The 23,982-nt window shown below is 38.3% G+C and overlaps 2 protein-coding genes across 2 annotated transcripts in view; one reads left to right on the forward strand and one right to left on the reverse strand.

The window, feature by feature from the left end:
- LOC23687733 (G-protein coupled receptor daf-37) overlaps positions 1 to 23,982 on the reverse strand; it is a 511,826-nt gene that overhangs the window by 143,404 nt on the left and 344,440 nt on the right. The window lies entirely within an intron of this gene.
- Positions 983 to 23,212, forward strand: LOC5570782 (chitotriosidase-1). Its single transcript, XM_021842904.1, has 7 exons — positions 983 to 1,093; positions 1,175 to 1,333; positions 1,399 to 1,493; positions 1,585 to 1,710; positions 7,644 to 7,771; positions 12,157 to 12,265; positions 22,586 to 23,212. Exons 1-7 carry the CDS (start codon positions 1,036 to 1,038, stop codon positions 23,033 to 23,035), a joined length of 1,125 nt encoding a protein of 374 aa, XP_021698596.1. The 5' UTR covers positions 983 to 1,035; the 3' UTR covers positions 23,036 to 23,212.

Genomic DNA, 23,982 nt, shown 5'->3' on the forward strand with positions numbered 1-23,982 from the left:
ATTATAATTCATAATATCAAAGCAGACACTTGAAAAGTCATCGATACTTTAAAACACAAGAAGCGATTAAAAATCGTTGAAGGTATTATAGAATATCATGCTGAGAGTTAATTATTGATAATTATTGACTGAAATTTAAATGCACTTTCAAATTTGCTTTCTCAACCTAGGCGGCTAATGTTAGAGTAAGGGGTCATGCACAAATTACGTCACGCTCCAAGGGGGGGAGGGGGTCGAGCCAAGCGTGACAAGCCTTACAAAATTTTCGGAGAATTCATACAAAAAGTGTGACAAAGGGGGGGGGGGAGTTGGTCGAAAAAGTGGAAATTTAGCGTGACATAATTTGTGTACCATCCCTAAAACGCATTAAATCGTAATAAAAACAACAATATTTTGTGTACTAAATCTATACCGTATCATTATAGATTCAATTTTCTAGAAGAATAGCTTCCTGAAAACTCAAAATGAAGTAAGACAGCAGGTGTGACTCACTCCGAGTTCTCACTTGCCCCTAGGTACATTAGATTTGGTTTGTTCTCGTAAGTGATTAGTATTTGAGCTTTGTTTTTATAATCGAAAGATTTTAAACTATCGTTAAACTATGGTTCGGATATAGCGTTTGTTTTGAACCAACACTTTCTGAACAACCCATAACACCACGTGGTCGACAATGCTAATTACCTACCTTTGGCATTTTCGTGGCAATTTGCTCTAACTCCTCCCCCCTTAAAATATTTCATTACCACGTGGTTTATGAAACGCCCCTATATGTGCCCCTAAGGCAAATATCGTTAATTTACTGTTTATATATCTATATCTCCTCAATTCCACCGAGAAAGTTTCGTTCAGCGGGTTTTTGGGAAGAGCATGTTTGCATGATACAGTTGAATACACACATACCAAATTTGTTTGCTTCTGCATGTCTGTTTTCAGAAAAAAAAAGTTTATGCTTCAGCTTTTCAGTATCTATTCTGCAGTTGGACTGATTGCACCTTTTTTGAACGATATATACATATCGTAGTTTACAGAAAAAATATGATACGAATCATCTATCTTATAACACCGTACTTATTCTACTGTGCCTCGGCGCAAAGTAATGTGATTTTGAATGATATTTACGTAGCTGGAAAGTGCAAATATTGAATATTCGAAAATGTCTCGTGTTAAATTCCAGACATTGTGTGCTATTATGATAGCCATGCTGCCAGCTATCCCACCCCACTTTCACCAGATGCACTGAGCCCAGCAAAGTGTACCCACTACACCTACATTGGAATCGGATTAACTACAAAAGGAGAAATTCGGCTTTTGAACGAAAACTTTGACACAGAGAGTATTATCCCATCTTCCATTCTGTGCTCTCAATTCCTAACGAAGCTCTAATATTTTCCATTTCAGCTGGTTTCTTGTTTTTCCAAAACCTTCGCACAGCCGACTCCAAATTGATGATTCTACTTGGGGGAATTTATGAAAGCAGTGCCACATTTTCGACGGTAAATATTTTTTTGTAATCCCCTCAACCTAGAAAAAAGACAAACAAAAAGATTCTACGCAACTCGTTTACCCTTGATTCGTTTTCCATAGGCTGTAGCCTCTTACCCAGATACCCTCATCAATAATATAGCGCTGTTTTTGACCCGCCACAACTTCGACGGTATCGACATAGACTGGCGCTACCCGGCCAATCGGGGTGGTCAATCATCCGACAAGGTAAGAATGTTGTTTTCCGACCCCACAGCACACAGTAGTTCAAAGGCGGCCAAAACCTCAAAAATCTAAAAACTCAAAGTTATTTTCTTGAAACATTTATCCTCAGAAAATCCATAGATTGTGCAGGCATACCTTAAATATATTTTCGAAGTATTTCTACGAACGGTTAACTTAACACCGTTGTACCGTTTTGATTCATATTACGGACACTTAAGCACTCAGTGAAGTTTAACTTATCAAAAAGCATATTGCGGCGCTTATATTAAATCCACATCCAGCGGCGGCGGTAACGCGCAGAAGATATGCGCGCAATTCAAACGCAACGTCAAAATTCAAGTAGGCTAGGATTTTTTCGTCCTTCAAGGACACAAATGTTTCAAATTAGCTAAATCTGAAACATTTGGTGATTTTCATTATCACTGCGACGGTATATCGACATTTTCAGATAATCGCATTACGTGGATTTATCTTGCAGAGCACAATATAAAATATATCATTCTGTATGATTCCTCAGCGTCACCGAACTCCTAAACCACTTAACTTTCGGATGGTGGGTGAAGATTTCGATTTCGCAACAAAAAAAATATTGAAATAAATGGAAATGTGCATACTTTTCATGATTCTTATTCCGGACGCTTCCTCACTTTTGCCTCATATTCCGGACACTTTGATTCGAATTCTGGACAGCTCATGAAAATCATAGTTGGAAATGCCAAATCATCAATTGAAATTACCCAACCACTAGAGAGACGTGTAAGGTAGTTGAGCATTTTAAATTTTAATAGATTTCCATGAAAAATGCTTATCAAAACGAGCCTCGAAAGTGGGAACTTTTGAACGACAAATATTGAAATATTTCGTGTGAAAAGTTTCCCATACAAAGTAGAGTGTCCGGAATTTGAAGCTGTCCGTAATATGAATCAAAACGGTAGTTGAAATTTAATGTTTCTAGCAGATTAATTGAATTTTGAATTTTATACAACTCTATTAGAGTTAACATCACGCATCGTACCCTCGTGCTGTGCGTACAACATTTTTTTTCTGCTCTCGAAAGCAATAAAATTGTACTTCTCAATGCTAAAAAAAAATACTTTTCAGTGCTTCAAACAGGCACTTTTCAGTACTATTTTCTCCTCTACTAATCCATTTTTGATCCTTGTTTGGACCCGTGCCTTCGATTTTTCGTTGGTAATCCTTCTTGGACAACGTCTTTGAAAAAAAAACTCTTATAAGATTACGTCTTCTTTCGTTTATTCACTAAACACGAGTACAACCACGAACGAAAGGAAGAGTAAATCTCTGAACTTACAACTGCCTTCCAAAAAAGGCAAACGAGATAAAAATAGAAGAAAAGACGTTTCGCGTGCGCTTTCTTCCGAGGTTGAAATGGTCAATGGTAATGAGCAATCAGCTCGATGCTTTAAACAAATTTTTCAAACATCAAATCGAAGCAGCCTCTAGGCCAAGATCTTTATTTCAAGTAAAGAATCCAATGCCAATCGCTGTCAGTTGTTCCGAATTTGGAGGATTTAAGCAGGAGATCTTGAACTCCATTAGGGGAATCAAGGTTTCCTTCCAAATCGCAAAGAAAGGAGAAAGTCGCGTTTTGCCGGAAATTCTTAAAGATCGCGAACTTCTTCTCAAACATCTCAAAGAGAAGAAGTACATTTTTTACTTATGACTACACAACTGAATGTTTTTTCAAGGTCGTCTTGAAAGGTTTTTCAAGGTTTTTCAAGTGACGTTACGTCATCTGAAGAAATCAAAAATGGAATATAGGGTAACGGTCGTATTTTGGACCCCCTAAGGAAGTGATTTTAGCTGTTTGCCCCAATCAATTAATTGCAAAGCGTAACCAAGTCAAAGAACATGCCAAAATGTAGAAAAAAAAACTTCATCTACTAGATAAAAATGCCCTTACGGTTATGTAGGATCCAAAAAACGTCGAAAATAATTAAATTGTGAAGCACGGTTTTTCATTATTTTGGACACACCTATACATTTTGGACCCTCAAAGTATATATTTTGGACCCTCGGCATTTTTTATCGTTTGGCGACAAAGTCCACAACACTTTTTGTATAATATGCTTGCCTATAGTCTAATCATTCGATTGACAATGGAAAACCGAAGAAATTCTACGCTTTTAGTTCAGAAATTTGAAAAAATTCTGACGGCTTCAATTTCTGTGTGTAACGTGTTGTAACGGTTGCATGAATGTACCAATTAAATTAAATTAATTTTAGATAAAATAAACACATTTTCTATGTACAAACGGTTGATGCAAGTGCGGAATAGTCCTATCTTTCCAAATGGCATGCAAATTGAGTTGGTCTCTCGATTTAAACTGGGAAATTTGCAGGAAAATGGTCCAGGGGGTCCAAAATATATTGGTTACCCTATGATTTACTTAGATTATTCCCAGTCCAAGTCATCATTATGAAAAAGAGAACCCAATCTGGCATTCGTCGGACAGAGTTTCTAAAGAATATTATTACGTTCACTTTAAATAATATTGAAGCTTTAGAAAAAGCAAAATTTATGTTATGTGTGAAATGGGAACATATCCAGAAACCTGGAGGAAACCCAGTGCCAACGGTGCCAAAAGTGGTACAAAACATCGTCGCATGGATGTTGATTTGCAGAGGTTTTTCTCATGCTAAGGACGTCTGTCATGTGAAGGAAGATACCAAAAAAATGTACACGGAGCCGCAAATCAACCCAACTTTGACTTCTTTTGACGCAATTCGGCTCTTCCGTGGGATAACCTAAATTTGGGTTAACTGAGATATACCTATCATTAGGTTGTTTCCCTTTGACAGCGGCAAAATAAACAACTCAGTGCAAAAAAATCTACCCAGCGTTAGCTTTCGAAGTCTCCGTGATGGGTTAAAACAACTTAACGTTAGGTAAACTCGAAAGAACCCAAATTTGGCTTATTCCATTGAACTTCGACGCTGTGTCGGTGCGTCTCTCTCTGTTTTTGACAACATTGCTGTCGCGAGAGAGGCAAAACAACCCAACCGTGGGTAAAAACTAAATGCAGTTTACCCAAATTTGAGTAAAAAGAACTTATTTTTAGGGTAGTCTGATTTCTCCTTGTATGCGTAAATTGCGGGGGAAACAAAATGTATAACTTTTGAGGCTCGTACCAGGCAGATGAACGGCAACGCTCTTCGTAGCAGGAATTCCCCTGGCAGGATCTCCAACAATTTTCATTTTTCAGTTAACGATCGCTTACTTAATCTTCCTCAGTCCCCTAACAAAAAGTTACAAATTGTGACTTAGGGTGAAATTTAAACAGCTCACAAGAATCAGTGTGTTGACCGATTTCAGTTGGATAAATGAAAGGCACACATGTCTAGTTTTAGAAACCCTCTTGCAGGTACAGATTGGGTTATTGTGGTCACCGGGAACCAGCTAGATCTGAACAAAGTCCCTTTAGAGACCCTTACTTTGACAACCTGTAGTTTTGTAACTAAACATGTAATCTGAACCATCCTCATATTGTTGAATAGGTACTTATTCATATACGGTACGGGAAACCTGGAACATCCGAAAAATATGTTTCCATCGCAGTTTTGAATATGTAATTCACATCGGATTTATACCCCAAAACCAAATGAATGGTGTCCAATTATTTACGATTTTTTATGTTTGGATGTATTTTACTAAGAGGATTAAAGGATGGTTATTCTGGTCCTTTTGGAGCACCGGAATGGCAACCGGTAAATCCGTAATATGCTACCACTAAATTTTAGCACCAATACTAGGCATGTGACAGCTCATTCACCTTACGGATTCCTGTGAAATCTCAACAGCTGAACGGTTCGGTGAAATAAATTAACGGAATACGGTAAATTTTCACAGTATTCGGTAAAAATTCACCGGAATCCGTAAAATTCCGACGAAATTACGTTTCACGACGAAATTTTATTTCACCGAACTGTTCAGCTGTTGAGATTACTGCTCCTCAAGGGATCAATATTATACAATATTTCTACATTCAACTTTCCAGAGTTATCGAATGTATGTCAAAAATCTTTGTTTGTTGATGACATAGGCCTCTCCGCCAAAGAACGAAGCCTCCGTATCATCTGGAGAAGATTGCAAAAACGTTTGGATATTTTTTCTTCATACTTGCAAAAATGGAAGCTTTCTCCTAATGTTTCCAAAACTCAACTTATATTAGCTACCTAAAAAGTTCATTCAAGATTTTTACACAAAAAAGATCATTTAATACAACTTCTACATATTTTTGTATGGAACTTTAAACTATAAAAGACATCCATACTCCTTTTTCATCCACGATGAGCATTCCAAAACGTCGGTAGGTCATTTGGCATAAAGTCGTTTGGCACAATGAGTCTAAAAACAAGTATTTCTTAAGATGACATTCATTTTTACGTTTCTTTTTAATCCCTCTGAGGACATCAGGCTTATTTTGGAGTTAATCGATACAAAATAGACACTTTATTCAACAATCATATGCTCTCAAATAAAGTAAAGCATATTAGGAAAGTTATTGTCAATAGTATTTTATAATTTATCCAGAAATTACCCTTATTTCTAATTTCAGTTTTTCTTTTGAGTTATGCTTTTGGAACAATTTTTTGCATTGAAGGGTTTGATATATTTACCACAAATTTACCCTTCTTTCAAACATTGGATGTTCTTTCTTTATATGAAGTAACCATAATTTTAGGTATAAAACTATTGTTTTGAAATTAAGAAAAACACCTTCTTTTATACATGGGCTATACTTTAAGGCTACATTTTAAGGGTGGTGACCCATTTCGCATAAAGACGATTCGTATAATGGACGTTTCGCATAAACCAGTTTCATAGAAGAAGAGGTAGTATTTTATAGAAGGCATAGAATTCTCATTCTGACAAATGTCCATTATGCCAAACGTCCGTATGCGAAACGTCCTTATGCGAAACGTCCTTATGCGAAGTGAATGAATGAATGAATTTTCTTTATTTGAGAGACTTTCAGCCCTTGGCTGGTTCGTCTCTTCTTTCAGGAATATGCGAAGTGTCCCACCTCCATTTTTAGTTATTTTTTGTTTCCAATGGATCTAAGGCCCGATTTCTTCACCACCGCTGAGGCCTTAAACCTAGTTTAACTATATGGGTAAGCGTGGTTAACGGCTTAAGCCATGGTGAAGAAATTGACCCTAAGTGCGATAATCCGATGATTGTGAACGCAATTTGTGATGCCCACAAAAAATAAAACAAAATGCCGCAATAATTTTTGGCGTCCAATCTTCTAATGTTTGAATCATAAACTTTGCATTCTTTTAAAAAATAGGCTGTAAATACTTCAGAAATTCTTACAGGATTTTTTCTGGAAATATCTCATGTAGGAAATTATCAATCCATTGTTGTTGTGAAGATTGTTTTAGTAGACACTTCCATTTGTTTCTCCAACTTATTTTTAAAAGATAAAAGCTTTGTATTGTTTTCGTTTCAATTTTGCGGATTGAGGTTCTATATTCCAGCTAACAAAATGTTATTGTGAAGAATTATTAACTGTATCCTAATCCTGCCGGTCGAGGATCTGTTCGGATTGGGAATTTTCTCGACTTCCCATGGCTCAGAGTATCTTCGTACCTGCCACACGATGTACACAGGCAAAAAAAACTCTCAGTTAATAACTGTGAAAGTGTTCATAAAACACTAAGCAGGCTCTGTCCTGTTTTGGACGTAACGCCAGAAAAAAAGAAGAAGAAGGCTTTAAATGCTTCAGGAAATATATGAAATATATAAGTTAAGCATAAATTTAATAATATTCATCATTTACAGGAGAGATTGAGGTTTTGGCCGACATTTTTTTCTAGATCGAACCACTGTACACTAGCCCGGGAGCCCATGTTCATTTAGTAGGATCATGGGTCGTTGAGCGCAAAATTCGTCTCCCTTCTCTTTGCAGGTCAATTTCCAGAAGTTCATCATCCGACTTCGTGCCAGGCTCAACATGATAAATAAGCTATTGGCGGTTTCCGTTTCGCCAAGCAAGGCCGTGTTTTCTAATGCTTACGATAGCACTACGCTGAGCTTGTAAGTAACTCCTGGTGTAGTACGGTAGAAGCTAGGTAAATGCAAATTTGATTGGAAGAGAGAAGATTAATCGTTTATGGGGTTTATTTTGTTTGCATTTTTCACGTAGATAACACAATGGTATTATTCATGTCATGATTATGGCTATCACACCTACTGAATATTTTTTCGATTAAAGTTTCCATTTTCTAGAAATTTGAAGTTAGATGCATTGCTTTATTCCGCACCGGTGCAGACAAATGACCAGATCCATCTTTATTAGTCCAGCATGGTTACCATCCTTGGTAAATGGCTGGGCATGGCGTACCATTGGTACCTCGCGTACCTGAAGGAATAAAATAGACCCCTTTGTGCGGTCCTTAGCCCTTGCCCAGCAACTCCTATCCCTACCTCCTCGCGGTACTGGCCGGGGTACGAGTAACCTTAGGGAAGATCGGGTAACCAACCCCCGGTGGGAACTTTGGTCGTATGCTGACAGGGAAGGGGGGGTTTGCTTTTGCTTTTGCTTCTGCAATCCTTGAGCGTCTGTACTCCATGTTAGGAGCGGCTCACAACAGCGTCTGTTCCCCATGTCAGGGGCGGCTGATCATCGTCCGAGTGCCAGAGAAGGACTCTAAGCTAAACTGCGCACTATGGTCCTCCGAACATTTAGGGGGAATGGTCCTCCGGAAATCTAGGGGGTTGGTGTCAGGCCCTGCAAGCCAGCCGTAAAAAAATCAAGCAACGAATAATCAACGAGCGAATACGAACCGGGACAATCGGCGAAGACCACAGCGACGTAAAGGGACTAGCGATTGGAAGCTCGGTACGTGGAACTGTAAATCTCTCAACTTCATCGGGAGCACACGCATACTCGCCGACGTGCTGAAGGACCGTGGATTCGGCATCGTAGCGTTGAAGGAAGTGTGTTGGAAGGGATCAATGGTGCGAACGTTTAGAGGTAACCATACCATCTACCAGAGCTGCGGCAATACACATGAGCTGGGAACAGCTTTTATAGTGATGGGTGATATGCAGAGGCGCGTGATCGGGTGGTGGCCGATCAATGAGAGAATGTGCAAGTTGAGGATCAAAGGCCGGTTCTTCAACTTCAGTATAATAAACGTGCACAGCCCTCACTCCGGAAGCACTGATAATGATAAAGACGCTTTTTACGCGCAGCTTGAACGCGAGTACGACAGTTGCCCAAGCCACGACGTCAAAATCATCATAGGAGATCTAAACGCTCAGGTTGGCCAGGAGGAGGAATTCAGACCGACGATTGGAAAGTTCAGCGCCCACCGGCTGACGAACGAAAACGGCCTACGACTAATTGATTTTGCCGCCTCCAAGAATATGGCCATTCGTAGCACCTACTTCCAGCACAGCCTTCCGTACCGATACACCTGGAGATCACCACAGCAGACAGAATCACAAATCGACCACGTTCTGATTGATGGTCGGCACTTCTCCGACATAATCGACGTCAGGACCTATCGTGGCGCTAACATCGACTCTGACCACTATCTGGTGATGGTCAAACTGCGCCCAAAACTCTCCGTCGTTAACAACGTACGGTACCGACGGCCGCCCCGGTATGACCTAGAGCGGCTCAAGCAACCGGATGTCGCAGCGGCATACGCGCAGCAACTCGAGGCTGCATTACCGGATGAGGGTGAGCTGGACGAAGCCCCTCTTGAGGACTGCTGGAGAACAGTAAAAGCAGCCATCAACGATGCAGCTGAGAGCAACGTCGGGTACGTGGGACGGAGTCGACGGAACGATTGGTTCGACGAGGAGTGCCAGGAGGTTTTGAAGGAGAAGAATGCAGCGCGGGCGGTCATGCTGCAGCAAGGGACCCGGCAGAACGTGGAACGCTATAAACAGAAACGGCAACAGCAGACCCGCCTCTTTCGGGAGAAAAAACGCCGCCTGGAGGAGACGGAGTGCGAGGAGATGGAACAGCTGTGCCGGTCTCAGGAAACGCGTAGGTTCTATCAGAAGCTCAACGCATCCCGCAACGGCTTCGTGCCGCGAGCCGAGATGTGCAGGGATAAGGATGGGAGCATTCTGATGGACGAGCGTGAGGTGATCGAAAGGTGGAAGCAACACTTCGACGAGCACCTGAATGGTGCTGAGAGCTCAGGCAATGAAGGACGGGACAACGGAGGAAATGCCTTCGTCAGTACTGCGGAAGATGGAAACCAACCAGCCCCTACTTTGAGGGAGGTTAAGGATGCCATTCACCAGCTCAAGAACAATAAAGCTGCTGGTAAGGATGGTATCGGAGCTGAACTCATAAAGATGGGTCCGGAAAGGCTGGCCATTTGTCTGCACCGGCTGATAGGCACAATCTGGGAAACAGAACAGCTACCGGAGGAGTGGAAGGAAGGGGTAATCTGCCCCATCTACAAGAAAGGCGACAAGTTAGACTGTGAGAACTTTCGAGCGATCACCATTCTAAATGCGGCCTACAAAGTATTATTCAAGATCATCTTCCGTCGTTTGTCACCCGTAGTAAACAAGTTCGTGGGAAGTTATCAAGCCGGCTTCGTTGACGGCCGATCGACAACGGACCAGATCTTTACTGTACGGCAAATCCTCCAAAAATGTCGTGAATACCAGGTCCCAACGCATCACCTTTTCATCGATTTCAAGGCGGCATACGACAGTATCGACCGCGTAGAGCTATGGAAAATCATGGACGAGAACAGCTTTCCCGGGAAGCTCACGAGACTGATAAGAGCGACGATGGAAGGTGTGCAAAATTGTGTGAAGGTTTCAGGCGAACACTCCAGTTCGTTTGGATCCCACCGGGGACTACGACAAGGTGATGGACTTTCGTGCCTGTTGTTCAATATTGCGCTAGAAGGTGTTATGCGGAGAGCCGGGCTTAACAGCCGGGGTACGATTTTTACGAAATCCAGTCAATTTGTTTGCTTCGCGGATGATATGGACATCGTCGGCCGAACATTTGAAAAGGTGGCAGACCTGTACACCCGCCTGAAACGCGAGGCAGCAAAAGTTGGACTGGTGGTGAATGCGGCCAAGACAAAGTACATGCTAGCTGGTGGGGCCGAGCGCGACAGGGCTCGCCTAGGTAGCAGTGTTACGATAGACGGGGATACGTTCGAGGTGGTCGACGAGTTCGTCTACCTTGGATCCTTGCTGACGGCTGACAATAACGTTAGCCGTGAAATACGGAGGCGCATCATCAGTGGAAGTCGGGCCTACTATGGCCTCCAGAAGAAGCTGCGGTCAAAAAAGATTCACGCCCGCACCAAATGTACCATGTACAAAACGCTCATAAGGCCGGTAGTCCTCTACGGGCATGAAACGTGGACGATGCTCGAGGAGGACCTGCAAGCACTTGGAGTCTTCGAACGTCGGGTGCCTAGGACGATCTTCGGCGGTGTGCAGGAGAACGGTGTGTGGCGGCGAAGGATGAACCACGAGCTCGCCCAACTCTACGGCGAACCCAGTATCCAGAAGGTGGCCAAAGCTGGAAGGATACGATGGGCAGGGCATGTTGCAAGAATGCCGGACAGCAACCCTGCAAAGATGGTGTTCGCTTCGGATCCGGTTGGTACAAGAAGGCGTGGAGCGCAGCGAGCTAGGTGGGCGGATCAAGTGCGTATCGATTTGGCGAGCGTGGGGCAGAACCGAGGATGGAGAGATGCGGCCACGAACCGAGTATTGTGGCGTGAAATTGTTGATTCAGTGTTATCTGTGTAGATGTTAACTAAATAAATGAAATGAAAATGGTTACCATCCTTAGCAGCAGCTTTATTGTTCTTGAGATGATGAATGGCATCCTTGATTCGGGTGTTCATCGAAGTGCTGCTTACACCTTTCGATCACAACACGTTGATTCGTCAAGATTCTCCCATCCTCATCCCTGCACATCCCAGATTGCGACTAGAGTTGTGAGATCGAATCTCACCAGAACGATTCCATTATTTTTCATAATTTTGCATCTAATTTTATCCAAATTTATACTTGCATTTATGAACTTCAGGTTTTCCAGCATTAACTTGTTCACCAAAAAACAAGTAAAATGTTATTTTAATGCAGCACCGTCATCTTATGCGATGCTACCGCCGACTTACTGAATATGTAGGTAATAATAACGACAAAACGATACACCGAGAGAGCTGAATTAAGTGTGACGTCTGTATGACTGTGACAGAAGCTATAAATAAGTGCATTCTATTTCATTTGATTTTCTGCTTCTGTGTCAGCACATAGATTATATTTTTGTACATTGTGTGGAATCTTCGGTTGAAATGCATCATTACAATATTTATTATTGTATTACCATTGATTGAACCTTAATCCTACATAGTCTATGAATCAGATAGAGCCATATAAATACCTATAAATACATTATTTTTTCTTCGTATCAGGTATGCTGACATGATCAACGTGTATGCATTCAATTTTACCGACGGGGTGGAAATATGGACCAACAATGTAGCTCCGATGTACTCCGATAACACCAGCCCAATAAGTGTGGTAAGTTTGACGTTGGCTGCATGCATTCACGATTCATTAGTTTTTTGTTCGCTTCTGAGTAGTCCCTATTTTCATTCGTATGCAGTATGAAGGCATTCAGCATTCCGACCCATGGCGCACAAATAGCACTTACCTATAGTCTATTGTTTAGTATTGTACCATAATTAGTTGTCAGTGCTTCAGTGTTGAAAATGTTTTGTGAAACAGTAAAAATAGTATTGAAAACTACTCCAGGCTAGTACTGCAATAGTAAAGGCACTCAATGATAGCGGAACGGCAGTGGAAAGCGATACCGGCTCGCCAGCGTGAACTATAACCAGTGCCGTAACGTATGGATGGCCATGATGACCAGTCTTCAAGATGCACCGAAATGCGTAAAGCACTTACAAAATTTTGTTTAAAGCACCAAAATTCCGCTATTTTCTTAATAAAGGGTTGCTGAATCCATTGCCGAATAGTTTTCGAAATAATTACTGTTGAAAATGAAAAAAATGAATATTTCATCAAACTTGCATGCAAGTTTCACAGCTTGTGTGGCAATTCATTCGCTTAATTTGCTGTAGAATTTAAACTTCATGTTTATAACAATACTTATTATAAAAGTTCATTAAACTACTGATGCTCAAAAGCTATTTTTTAATGGCCTAGAAAAGTACTGTAGATTTTCATAGAAGTTTTTCATTTTGTATGGAAACTGCAAGCATGATAAAAATATCGATTTAATTTAAATTTATTCGTTCAATTTCAACCAAATTATATCTAACATGAAAGTTGAAACCCTATTTTGCATGCTTGGTGGGTTAAATCACGACAAAGTTTGTTAAATTATGTTTTAAATTTTATGTAAACATGAATACAACAAGTGTTTTATGCAACTTTGGCGACCTATGGCTAAAAATTGTGACGTGCTGGAACATTTATGAGAACGGCACACACTGGGGCAGATCGCTGTTTTCGACGGCCAAAACCTCTAGTACTCTAGATATGCACCCTAGAGGTTTGGTGTCTTCGACAAAGCGTTTTTGGATAACTTGTACTATATTTAGACACATTCAGATTTGATCTAGATAAGTGAAAACTGATCTAGATCAGTTTTATCTTTTGATAGGAGCGTCCTAGCAAAAAACTTTTTTCTGCAAAGTTGTTCATTGAGGCATTTTTGATATTTCTTCGGAAGACATTTACACTCTATCACTGACGTGGATTACGATATATGACAATTTAGTAAAAACAGTCAAAAAATCGATTTTGACCATTTTTTCATAAAAAAATATTAAAACATTTTTTGTCATCAAGTATTAGAAGCTTAACTATAACCAAGTAAATTTACTTCATTCACTAGCAAAATTTTCAAATTTAATTATATTTTTGGTAAAAACATTCAAAAAATAGTGTTTTACAAAATCCAGGATAACTCATGAAGCGGCAGATGGCGGCAGCTAATTTTTTGTATACGACTAGCCAAGAACATAAGTTTCATTGTCACGAAGAAAGAAAAGTGGGGCCACGTGGGGCTTCACTTTTTCACTTCGTCAACATGAAATATGTTTTAGAAATACATTTGAAAAATATAAATTTATGAAAAGTTTCTCAAATATAAGCATTTTTTAACATATTTTTATCAAGTTTTCAAACCACCACAACAAAAAAGCCCCACGTGGCCCCACTTTTTTTTCTTCAGGACAATGAAACTTGTGTTCTTGACTAGTCGTATACAAAAATATAAGCTGCCGCCATCTGCCGCTTCATGAGTTATCCTGGATTTTATAAAACACTATTTTTAGACTGTTTTTATGTTAAGCTTCTGATACTTGATGACAGAAAATGTTTTAACATATTTTTGTATGAAAAAATGGTCAAAATCGATTTTTTGACTGTTTTTACTAAATTGTCATATATCGTAATCCACGTCAGTGATAGAGTGTAAGTGTCTTCCGAAGAAATGTCAAAAATGCCTCAATGAACAACTTTGCAGAAGAAAGTTTTTTGCTAGGACGCTCCTATCAAAAGATAAAACTGATCTAGATCAGTTTTCACTTATCTAGATCAAATCTGACTGTCAAAATATAGTACAAGTTATTCCAAAACACTTTGTCGAAGACACCAAACCTCTAGGGTGCATATCTAGAGTACTAGAGGTTTTGGCCGTCGAAAACAGCGATCTGTCCCATTGTGCGGCATCAGATTCAGCAACTCCAAATCTATTAGAGATACATAATTTTATTCTTGAGACACGCAAAAATGTCATTTTTGTTACGCTGTGTAATTTATAAGGACGCCAGTATCAAAATAAATTCTCAGACATAAAATTAACCCGTATTCGCCCAGCAAATGGAAAAAAGTTTAAATTGTCGCTATTTCGGCAATTCTTGACGGATTGACTTTATTTTAGTTCGAATGGAATCGTCTGGCTGTCTAGTAAGGTGGTTCAAAAAATCACTCCACACCGCTCATTCGATTCTAGAACAAGTTGTGAGTGTCCTCCCAAAATTTGAGCTCATTTGGATCTAGGACAGGACGTGACAGCTCAACTAAAACTGCCCCGTTGTTTTTCAGTGGATAACCTTGACGCCAGTGTTACTAGTATCCTTTTGAAGCAAATCTTATGAACAAATTCGAATCTCAAGTTTCACTATTTGTTCGTTTCTTGTACGCTTCATTAATTTAGTGCAATAGAGGATGCTATATTTTTAAAACATCATGTTGAAATTCAAAATCGGCGATATTTTTAGAGATAGTTGACACCATTTTTATATATTAGTCTCAATTAGGTATTATTCATCTATTTTAGCATTGTAGGATCACATGCTTTGAACATAACATCGAATATAAATAAACTTGCAACAAAAAGTTATCATGGAAAATTTCCAAACTTTTGATAAAACCTCTAATCTACGAACTAGCAACACGGCTGAGCTAGCAACAAAGTGCCCTGTTGTATTCCAACTCATCGATATGAAAGTAGACCTTTGCCAAAACGACCAATGAGAAGTGGTCTTTTTTGACAGGCAATTGGTTTCGTTTTTGTACCCTGACCTATCACGTCTTGTCTTAGATTTGGATGAAAACTGAGACTGCACAAGCTTCAAAGTTTGTATGGAAATTACCGTGATGAATCAAAATCCGGACGGTACCAATTTCCGGACACTCGAATATTATGCATTAATTAATGGTATAATCGAATATTAAACTGCTGGAATATATTCTTAATTTCAACTTATAATAATGCTGATCATTTTACTATCATTTATAATCTAGTTAACATTGAAAAATAAATAATAGAAAATAAATGCAGAAATGTTCCTCCAGTTGAACGTCATTCTTCAACAGTGCAAGTTTATGTGCTTATTAATCACACAAACGTATCATAACGTGTAATTGGTGATATGTTGTTAAAAGTGTATTTTTGGCAACTTTTCCATAGTAAACATGAACAAAGTGATAATTTAACAATCTGACAACACTAGTGTGAAATATTGTGTGAATATACATTAATTGGCGTTGAAAACTGCTGTCCGGAATTATGTGTAAGTGACTTCAAATCCGGATATCTTACTAAAACCCGGTGTTCTGCCAGCGTGTTTGAATATTTGTAACATATCTCTAAGTGGAAACTTGAAAAATAGTTATTCAAAGTGTCATGAATTATCAGAAATCTGTTTGATGCTAAAATAAACTATGTGAATGTAGTTTCGTGGTTGCAGCTTGAACAAGCTACCCTCAATCGGATACCGTCAGTTTCATGAGAGGTAATTACGACATAAATTCGTCTATATATAGCTCTAGAAAATATTCTAGAGGCCATGCATGGTTGAAATTCTTATAACTGTTATTATCAACTGAATTGAGACATGTTTTACGAATTAATTCACGAGTTTTAAGAGGTAAAATGTAGCTGTCCGGATTTCAAGCCGAAGCTTGCTTCAGGTGTCCGGATTTATGGACAAGACATACAACATTGTTTAAAAGAATGTTATTACATTATAGTAGTTTTCACCATGAAATTCATCATTACAGGGTGTCCGCAAATTATCCGAACAGCAAAATATTGGAAAGATGTTCTCGCATTGAAAACAATGAAAAATCAATGTCCATGTACCTTTTATAATATATCTATATGTTAACACAAAATACAACTTTAAAAAATTTCGAAATAATTACTTGTTACTGAGATAGGCAAATTTAATTTTTTCGGAGACATTTTTCCTGAGGGCCGCTAGTCATACTGGAGATGTGTTATCTCTAAAACCTAGAAGAGATGAATCCAAATGTCCTAATATTATTTGAAGTAATCTACAGAGTAGTGGCTTCAAGTAAGACTGGAAATAGAAAATTGTACGGTTTAAATCCAGTGAGTTGTATGGACATTTCTCTTACATCATAAAGCTCGGAAAACAGCTCCCTTTATGACACCTCAATACATTTGGGTTGGTTGTGCAATTATTTGAAAACGGAAATGTGTCAAACTTACTTCTTAAGAATATAATAAGCCAATGTTTAAAACTATGCAAGAATATTGGATTTATTATGCTTGATTGTATAGAGCCATGTCTTCAAAGTTTGTACGGATAATTTGCGGACACCCTGTACTCCCAAGATCTGATGTAAAACTGTGACTAGCATAATTAAACTTTTACTAAATCTGAAGAAAACCCAATGAAAATAGTGTTTGAACATTTGGTCTTGCTTAAGTATCCGGGTATTGATACATCACGGTACTATGGATTTTCCGATTGAATATAAATCAATAACTACTTACTGAGTCGTCCGTTTTGAAAACTGTCTTCGACGAAGTTGTAGCTGATAAATGTATCTAATAGTATCAGCATATCTCGAACCCTCGAGAGCACATGTGCAAACACCAACTGAACAAATTGCTTGCTTTTCCCACAGTAATTTCCATACAAACTTTGAAGGGCTTGTGCAGTCTCAGTTTTCATCCAAAATGAGCTCAAATTTTGGGAGGACACTCAAAACTTGGTCTGGAATCGAATGAGCGGAGTGGAGTTAACACTATTTTTTGAACCATTTAGACCTGTGCGCTGACATATTTTCAATCGGCGGCGGCGTCAGGGCATTTTTGCACCGGCGGCGGCGGCGTCATCGGCGTCACGCCGTTGACCATTTTCAAATTTTTGGACATTTTGCTAGAAATGAATCTTTGGTTTGGTATTCTATATTCAAATAAAAATTTATATAAAAAGATACATTACTGAACCTTAATACTCAATATTTTATAAGCAGAGCTGCTGAATGAATAATTTTATTTTGTGCAAATTATGTTATGGGTTTTGTAATAGAATGCGAATAATTGTTATATCAGTACAGGTTGGACTCGATTATCCGCGATTCGATTATCCGGAATTTTGGGCTCGATTATCCGGAGTTTGTTTTTTGACATTCTTGTTTTTCAGTTTTTATGCATACATTTGAGCATTCGATAATTTAATATACAATATGAATGGTTTTGCAGTTTTAGACGTAGGTAAGGGAAGCAAACCTCCTTTTTTGTATATGCCAGTCGAATTATTTTTTTCCATCTCAAGACCCCTAATATTCCTATAAATGATCTTTGGCTACGCCACTGTATCATATAAACAAAACAACAACAAAAAGATAATATTTATGTTCTTTTATCGCAAATTTTAGTGATTCGATTATTCGGAGGATTTAATTATCTGGAGTGAAAAAAAATGATACTCCGGATAATCGAGTCCACCTGTATAACTATAAAGAACTGCCGATGATTTAAAGGTAAAATTATTGTCAATAGTAATCAAACCAGTATAAGTTGAAAGAATAGCCTTTGTTTAAAAGAAGGAAAAATTTCTTATGAAATCATCAAAAACACAAACCCTAGCACACCGTTGGCAGTCCAGAGACGAACCAACCATGCATGTTTCATGCATTCTCTTGGAGCACCTATATAGCGAAAACCATGACGTCTCGCACATCATAAAGATCGACAAGTTAACTAGCAGATCAGTTATTGGGCCAACATTCATACACATCAGCGTTGAAAATTTTTGATTTTTTGTTCTTGATTCGGCCTAACGGAATTCGGCCAAATGATCCATTCGACCAAATAGCTGAACACCATGTCCTCCTACGTTGCATTGACTTTACTGGGCCGGTTAAGGGGAATGAGAAACGAATGTTTTTGGTTCAACTAGTAATTTATCACAAGTTAGGAACAGCGTGCTTACAGGTGGGGAACGAACTAGATGGTAAAAGCTTTACCTACATACAAAATTACAATTTCCAGATCTTATTTTCTTCGATGGAAAAAAATTATCAAAATCTATTATAACTGATAGCACAGCTGTATGGATTTCAGGCTAACATATGTTAAATGTTTTTAACGTTATTCAAGAAAAAAATATATAAGTAAGTATTTATGTATCTTGCCCAGTCTTCAAAATAAATGATGAATAATTATGCATTTCATCAAACATTGATCCATATTTGTGGGCTATTTATAACTGTAGGGCTCGTGTTTTTCAAATAATAGAGCAATTAAAATCGTTGTCCTGTAACAATCCCAAAATTCTTGTCAGATTTTTTTATTCTGGGAGGATGCCTGAAGATTAGCCTGGACAATTATCGGAGAAGGATTATTAGTAAGAGAAAATCTTGCATGAATCTTTGAAGAAAATCTGGGATAAAGTCTAGAAATATTTTCAGAAAAGATACATCGAAGAACCTGAAAAAAATAACGCTGGAATGTATGGAGGAATCTTCTAAGGAACCCATGAATTATTTACTAGATAGGATTCATAGGGAATAGTTGGTAACTTGTTTTTTTTTCAGGAATACTTAAAGGTACAAGAACACGAATGTTCAAAAATAAAATCCACTAAAATCCGAAAAACTCTAGCTGGTATATATAGAGAAATTACCCAAAGGCTTCCAAGAAAGAACTTGTGCAGGAGTCATCTGAAGAATCTCTGAAGAGATTTCTGAGAAATTAAAAAATGTGTTGAAATATCCTTAGAATACGGCATAGGGGAATTAAATGAGGAATGCCTGAAGTGACGCTTGAACTAATCTATTAAAATTCAGAAAGAATCTTTGGCAGGATTCCTCAAGAAATACCTTATAAACTATTTATAAATTATATCTAGAGGAAAATTTCCAGCATTTAAAAAAAATCAATAAGTAGGGGGAGACCTCTCAGTTCCGGACACCTAAGCCGCAAAATTCATAATTCGAAAACTATTTATTTTATGCGTTCTTGTTGCCTATTTATGATGAATATTGTCGTTTCTGTAGCGTACAGAAATAAATTTGAAAATATAAATATGAATTTTGACATTGCATTTTGATGATGTATTTTAGTACCAAATTGGCCAATATTAAAAGGCGGCACCTATACCGGAAACGATACTGGGGATCTCCTCCTAGTCATTTAGAAGTCATCCAGGTTCAATTCATCTTTGGGCAATTTTACAGGATCTTGTCACTTCGAATTACTTCGGCAAGGGGTATTTTCATATCTTCTATGTACACCTTTCGCTAAAACATGCGTTGCATTGAAGTTCTTATTATTGCACACATTGGATCTCTGGAGTAATTTCTGCAGGAATCTTAAATACAGTTCTTAAGGAATTCTAAAAAGAACTCTAACAATAACTTATAAAAATATTCTTTAAAAATTGAGTTAGTTTATTGAAAGAATCTCAAAAAAAAAATAGTAGCGGAATTCTTCGACTAGTTAGGGGAAGGGGTGGTAAAATGAACATCTTAAGAATATCATCCTGTTTTCGATAGAAAAACGAGGAAGTTGTATAGTTATTTCGCACAACATAAACAAATAGGGATGTTATCTACAGCAGTGATACTAATTCAAACTGAAATGGTTAAATTTTCACATATTTTTATCCCTAGAAAAAAACGATGCAAATGTTCATTTTACCTGCACTATGTGGGTAAAATGAACAGTTGTTGGTGGTAAAATGAACATCATGCAAAACAAATATTTTTGAAAATTTTTATTGCATTCCCGAAAATATATCCATTAATGATTTTAACCCATTCAAAAAGAAATCTAAAGGTAGCAGATTTGACATCATATCATAATGAAACTGTCCTCACTGAAAAACCTCAAGGCTTCCAAGCTACAAGTTACTTCAGTTCTAATTTTCATATGTGGTTTTCTAAAATCTTAGTTTTCGTTGAAATTTTCACTACAATTGACCTCCGTATCAACCCGAACACTCCGATTTATGCTCTAAAATGTCCGTGCATAATAAAAATTCAATTAAATTTGTTTCTTCTCTAGGCACGATGTCCATTTTACCACCCCTGTTCATTGTGCTACCACTTCCCTTACGAAGAAATCTGCAGAGCAATCAGATAATTCATTCTGGAAGAACCTTTAAATGGCTTAACAAAGACAAAGCTTAATACAAGGTGAGGGCCGAGAAGGAATCCTATATAGAATTTCAGGATATATCTTTAAACGAATGCTTGAACATTTTATTTGTAAAAATTGCTGAAAAATTATTTGCTAGAATCTTTGTGAAAACAAAATGAAGAAATCTTCATTTCTGAATTTCTTCAATATTCAGAAGATTCCAAGAGGTGTCTTATTTTTACATAAATTCTCTAAAGAAATTAAAAGCATCCTTTATTTAAGTCATACTTGGAAGAATCTCTTGAGAAAAAAAAAACAATGGAAAACTTTTGGCAGAATCACTGAAGAGATCTTTTTGAGTACCGTTTTGATTCGAATCCCGGACAGCTTCAAATTCCGGACATTCTACTTTGTATGGGAAAGATTTCACTCGAAATGTTTCAAAATGCGCCGTCAAAAAGTTCTCAATTTTAAAGACGATTTTTTTAAACATTTTACATAGCAACCCATGAAAATTTACAATGTTCAACAAGTTTTGACTTCTTTCTAACGGCTTAGTGCGTTTAATTAATGATTCGACTATTCTGATTATGTATTTCAAGAGCTGTCTGGAATTCGAATCAAAGTGTCCGGAATATGAAGCGAAAGTGTGGTTGTGTCCGGAATAAAAATCATGAAGAGGCCGAACATTTTTATTGATTTAAATGAATTAAAGATGTGGAATCAAAATCTTCTTCCACCATTCGAAAATCAAGTGTTTGCAAGGCCTGATTACGCTAAAGTTTTGAACAGAACGATTCAATTTATATGTGTAGTGATTAGTTGTACTTCACTGAAGCCTTAAGTGTCCGTAATATGAATCAAAACGGTATTCCTTTTACTGATTTCTAGATGTGTCACTAGAGACACATATGGAGTAATTGGTGGAAAAGACCTAGGAGTTAAATGCATGCATTTTTAATTAATTGCGTGCAGAAATTTATTAAGAAATTTCTAAACAAATCGTTGGAAAGTTTTTGGAAGAATTCTTAGATTTTTTTTGTGAAATGCAGGGACAAATTTTATGAATAGTTTTTGGTACGTTTTCAAAAGCATTTATGAAGAAATATAAAAAATAATCAAATGAAGAAGATCCGAATAAAAAATTCAAGTATTCCAGAAATATATGAAACAATTCTATAATGAGTTCCGTAAAGAATTCACAGTGGAATCCTTCAAAATTCACGAATTCCTGGTAGAACCTGGAAGACATACTTTTGAAGCATGTTATGAAGAGGTCACTGGAGGAATCAGTAAAAAACGTATCGGAAAAATCCTTGATGTGATTTCATGAAATAAGTTCCTGAATATAAATTCGGAGGTGTTCTTGGAGGAATTCCTAGTGTAACTTATACAGAAGTTTATGAACAAATACTTAAACTTTATACGGGGTAAAATCTGTAAAAAAAAAATCCCGGAAACAATTCTGAACACATTCACATTGATTGAGGAATTATCAGAAATATAAAATCGGCGGCGGGACGCTGAGCGGCGTATGGCGCCCCGCCAATACAACAATAGGCGTCGGCGTCTCGTAAAATGAATCGGCGGCAGCGGCGTGGCGCGGCAGTGCAAAGGTCTAGTTTGGAACATTTCTCAAAATTTCTCCATAATTTTCATATAAACCTACATTGTCTTTGGACCACCAAGAAAGCTGAAAATTTTACAGAACACTATTTTTATGGGAAGGATGGTAAGGAACATATGGAAGATTGGATTTCTAAACATTTTTAAATTTTGAACCGCCCTAGTGGTCATGGTACAAGGATAAAAACTTCGCTAGGAACTTGTGTCAAAATTCAGCTACAAGCATTCATTACCAAAGTTAGCTATCATACGCATGAATAATGATTTCTCTTAGCTCTTCTTTCCCAGATTCCTATCGACCATCATTCAAATCCAATTTTTCATCGTCCGTTTTACAGAACTCATCAATCGTTGATTGGATTGCGACCAAGGTGCGAAAAGACAAACTCAACATCGTAGTGGCCACTTACGCCCGCACATACACGCTGGCCAGGGCAACCCGCACAACCGTGGCATCGCCAATTAGTGGCCCTGGGCCTGCCGGATCAAACACCCAAAAAGCGGGCTATCTAGCGCAGTACGAGCTGTGTCCGCAGAAAACAAATTATGTAACCGTGGCCGACGACAGCACCAAAACCGTCTACTACACGAAGGACCTGAGCTGGATCAGTTCCGAGACTAGTGACACTCTGGCCGAGAAGTACTCCTACGCGGTGATAAACGGCCTCGGTGGAGTGGCCATTTATACGCTCGATTGGGATGATTGGAATAATGATTGCGGAATGGGAGAGTTCCCGTCCGTTGCTGTGGCCCAGGATTATTTGTACTCCGGAACAAACGACGCTTAAAATTATTAATTTTACATTCGGTGATGTTGATAAATTCGCTTATTTGCATCACGTTTGAAGTTCCCAATACAGTTTATATAAGAAACTCCATATGCATGGATGAAAGCATCTGCAAATTATGAGTCCTAATAAAAACCATTGAGACTGTTTGATTACAGCCGCCAACGTTCTTAGGAATTTGCTTAGATTACTGCTCTATTTGACGATTCGTAAGAAACTGAATAGGTAGTGACTTTAGGATAAAGACGTCTTAGGTTTTTTTTTTCCATTGTGGAAATTTGCAACCAGTCCCCGAGAAAATAATTCCAGGTTTTGGTAAGTTCCACAATTTACAAACGGAAATGAAATAATTCATGTTTCAAACATTTTTTCCAGTTGACAATTTTAGTTTAAAAAAAGTTCTATTCGAACATCCATAAAGATAATTTATTTTTTCGGTGGTCGTAATATAACTCAAACGGACCTAATAAAACGCACAAAAATAAAAAAAAAAAACGTAGGTACGAAAAAGGCAGCAAATTCAGCATAATTATTCTAGTCCATTCAGTATAATTATCCCAACATAAGGAATGTATATTTTCCATTTATCAGAACAAAATGCAACGACAACGAAAAGGATGCTCTTTTGCTATCATCGGTTGAAAAGGCATCCAGCAAAGAATTTAGGAAATAAGCCCTTACGGCCCTAGAGGCAGCAAACCGAAAAGGTTGAACACAGAGAAAGGTAAAAACCGCAATCCTCTGACTTTGGTATGCTGTGGTTCCACTCCGCAAACGTTTAGATAGGAACCCACATTCAACGAGAGCACTAATCGTTTCGAATGGTGTGTTTCGACCGTAGCAGCATGACCGTAGACGCGTAGACAAACGACTCCAGGATAATCGCTCGAGTGGCTTACTCAGTGCGGAATAATGTCCATAAGAGGGAGGGTTTAAAGAGATCAAGG

Source organism: Aedes aegypti, chromosome 2 (genome assembly GCF_002204515.2).
Source record: "Aedes aegypti strain LVP_AGWG chromosome 2, AaegL5.0 Primary Assembly, whole genome shotgun sequence".
Taxonomy (NCBI): Eukaryota; Metazoa; Arthropoda; class Insecta; order Diptera; family Culicidae; genus Aedes; species Aedes aegypti.